This window comes from Mirounga angustirostris, unplaced genomic scaffold, assembly GCF_029215605.1.
Source record: "Mirounga angustirostris isolate CCGP_5_RB_7025 unplaced genomic scaffold, mMirAng1.0.hap1 SCAF_9, whole genome shotgun sequence".
Lineage (NCBI taxonomy): Eukaryota > Metazoa > Chordata > Mammalia > Carnivora > Phocidae > Mirounga > Mirounga angustirostris.
The window spans coordinates 69,556,815-69,560,153 of record NW_026991717.1 but is presented as its reverse complement, the minus strand read 5'-3'; the positions used below and the strand labels follow the sequence as shown (position 1 = coordinate 69,560,153).

Sequence of the window (3,339 nt, the reverse complement as noted above, 5' to 3'; positions counted from 1 at the left end):
GATTACATAGCCCAGAGAAGATCTTTATGTAGTGAAGTAGTCTTCCTTAGAACAGAGCATAAATAATTAAGCTCACGTGGGCACAAAATAGAATATACAATATTTGTTTAGATAAAAGGAAAAAATACCTACTGGTAAAAACTAACATAACAGGGCGCCTGGGTGGCTCAGATAGTTAAGCGTCTGCCTTCGGCTCAGGTCATGATCCCAGGGTCCTGGGATCGAGTCCCGCATCAGGCTCTCTGCTCCTTGGGAGCCTGCTTCTCCCTCTGCCTCTCTCTCTCCATCTCTCATGAATAAATAAATAAAATCTTTAAAAAAAACCCCAAACTAACATAACTGTGGAGACTTGACCATCTTTATTAACAGAGTAGAGCCCCTCTATAGGACGCGGGGGGATCAGGTTTCAGTGTCCTTCCAAACCCAGGATTCTGAGAGGAAGGATGGTAACCTGGGGACCAGCATGGTTTCAGTGGGTACCAGGAACTGGCATCAGTTATGAAAGGAAAGAGCAGAGCTTCACTCAGATGTAAGGACAGAAAATGTACCACAGTACAGAACACATAATAGCTGCATAATACTGATCAGTTTATAAACAAATAGAGTCTTAGAAGCCGGTTGAACGTCACTCTTGTTAACAGGCGACATGGTCTCCCAGTTCTCACTGGTAGGAGAACAACTTCACAGACACATACATATTGCACAAAACCTCAATACTGGTTTCCACAGGGAAGGTTTCCACCCAGTCCCTGCTGCTCCCCAAAGGTTAGGGAACAAAAGTTCCCTACATCACTGTTCATCGTGACCCAGCATTCCTCCTCCTGGGAAGGGACACACGTCTGTCTCTTCAACGGCAAACTCCAGTGGCGTCAGGTGACCTTGGTCACAGGCAAGAATCATTCAATATGGTAGCACTTGTGGCAGCTGTGACTCCTTCCTTTTGGTGACAGATCTTAAGCCTTTTCAAAGTCTGCAGGTGCCCCAAATGGCAGATGTCTTTTTTTTTTTTTTAAATAAATACACCAGAATCAGCTGACCCATCCTCAAAAGAAATTGGCCACAGTTACTCTTTTGAGGGGATTTGTTAACTCTTCAGGGGAGCTTGCTGTTCCCCTGCCAGTACAACTTCTCCTCTACTTTTTTCTTTTTCCATCGACAGAGGAGCAGCATCTTAAAGGTCTTCCTGAAGGTTCTGTTGCAGAGGGCATAGCAAATGGGGTTGATGGTGCTGTTGACATAGCACAACCAGTAACCCAAGTGCCACAGGGTGACTGGGACACACTTGTCACAGAAGGTGGAAACCAGGACCATGATGTTATAAGGGGTCCAGGTGATGATGAAGGCCAGGAGAATGGCACTCAAGGTCTGGGCTGCCTTCCTCTCCTTGACGAGGACCATTCTCTTTCGTTTGGTCATTTGATGGCTGAGGTTGGGATCCAGGCCTTTCGTCGAAGGGTCCTTGGACACTGGGAAGGAGCAGGGCATGATTTTCACCTTGCGACAGCCGTTGTTGGTCTCCTGGGTCCCATCAGCTTTCACCACCAGTCGAAACTTATAGGCCACACATTTCTGACTCTTGGGTCTATGAGCAGCACCTGGGGACAAGAAGTATTTTTGGGTGTCACAGTCATTTTTTTCAGCTTGAGCTTTCACAAACGTGTCCTTGGTCTCTTCGGCACTGAATTCTTCCCTCGGGCTTTCCTTGGCCTGACTCTTGTAGACTACTTGGAAGACAGGGTCCGTGGCAGGCTTGTCCTCATCCTCCGAGGAAGGGTAGCTGTTACAGGTGGTGAGCTGCTCGGCTTGGGCCCACTCGGTGCTTGGGCCAGTGGCTTGGGATGGCTTCCCAGGGGTGGAGGTGCTCCTGCGGGAGGATGACCAGGAGGCTTGGTTCCTTTCCCTCTGGGTCAGTGTGGGTCGAGGGCAGCTAAAGCAGGACGTCAGCAGAGCCTTAGGAGCCGGCTTTCTTGGCTCCGCTTCGGCCATGGAGTCAGAGCCCTGGAGGTCAGCCAGGTCCTTGGTCCGCTTCTCCGTTTCCCGGTAGATCCGGCAGTAGAGGATCGTCATGACAGAAACAGGGATGTAGAAGGCAGCGATGGCAGTGCCGAAAGTGATGGTGGGCTCGGACAGAAACTGGATCTGGCACTCATCTGGTGGTACCGTCCGCTCCCCAACCAGGTACTGCCAGCAGAGGATCGCTGGGGCCCAAAGGATGAAGGAGATCAGCCAGGCCAAGCCAATCATGATGCCAGCCCTTTTTGGGGTACGCTTGGCCCGATAGGTCAGAGGTCTTGTGATAGAAAAGTAACGGTCAAAACTGATCACCAGAAGGTTCATGACGGAAGCGTTGCTAGCCACGTAGTCCAGGGCGAGCCAGAGGTCACAAGCCAGACTCCCGAGCACCCAGCGTCCCATGAGGATGTAGGTAGTGTAGAGGTTCATGGAGAAGATCCCAATGATGAGATCTGCACAGGCTAAGCTGAGCAGGTAATAGTTGTTAACGGTCTTCAGCTGACTATTGACTTTGAAGGAGATCATGACTAAGACGTTGCCCACGATGGTGATCAGGCTTACCACAGCGGTCACAGCCGCGATGGTGATGACTTCCCACAGCCCATGGCGTTCCAAAGGCTGGTGACTTACTGGGGTGCCATTGACAGTGGTCGTATTGTGGTAAGACTCGCCTTCCATCCTTAATTAGGGTTAAGTCTTGGGTTCTAGACCATATCTTTTCTATCTCACCTCTTCTTGGTCAGCATCTGAAAGAGAAGGAAATATATTAGCTCCACTCACCAGCACGGATCTTTTTTTCCACTCATGGCTTATCACTTACAGCAGGATAGTAAATGTGGTCACACACATATTCAGAGCGAGATGGTGAAATCTCTCAAAGTTTTGATGACAGTTTGTAGCCTCATCATCCCTTTGCTTTTTAGACGGACCAGTGCCTGAGAGCCTTTCTTGTTCTTGAGGCTGCTGCCCTCTTGTGGTTCCAATGGGCAATTAAAAGAAGAGGTGAGCTGTGACGACGCGTGGGGGAGGAAAAGGAGATTGGGTAACTGGGGAGCACTAAAGGGAAGAAAGCAGGTGATGTGAAGTCACTTTTGATCGCAGCGGCCTTAGGGGCAGAAACTCTGTTTTTTTAAGTTCCCAGTGATAAGTACCTAGTCTATCATGCACTGGGGAAAGAGACAAGTTGTATCTACTCTATATCCCATTACTAAACATTATTGAGTTTAATTACAGATTCAGTTATTAAACATTATTGAGGCATTGTTGTGAGGCAAGACTGTCTTATGATACTTCTCCATGACTTAATATACGAACCCCCCGTGTGCA

At 48.8% G+C, this 3,339-nt stretch overlaps 1 protein-coding gene across 1 annotated transcript; it reads right to left on the bottom strand.

The window, feature by feature from the left end:
• Positions 1 to 666: 666 nt before the first annotated feature.
• CHRM5 (cholinergic receptor muscarinic 5) lies at positions 667 to 2,693 on the bottom strand. Its single transcript, XM_045900412.2, has one exon. The coding sequence runs from the start codon at positions 2,689 to 2,691 to the stop codon at positions 1,093 to 1,095; it is 1,599 nt and encodes a 532-aa protein (XP_045756368.1). The 5' UTR covers positions 2,692 to 2,693; the 3' UTR covers positions 667 to 1,092.
• Between the last annotated feature and the right edge of the window lie 646 nt (positions 2,694 to 3,339).

Excerpts from the sequence above, each read along its gene's own strand:
- CHRM5 (XM_045900412.2), bottom strand. The coding sequence starts at position 2,691 with ATGGAAGGCGAGTCTTACCACAATACGACCACTGTCAATGGCACCCCA.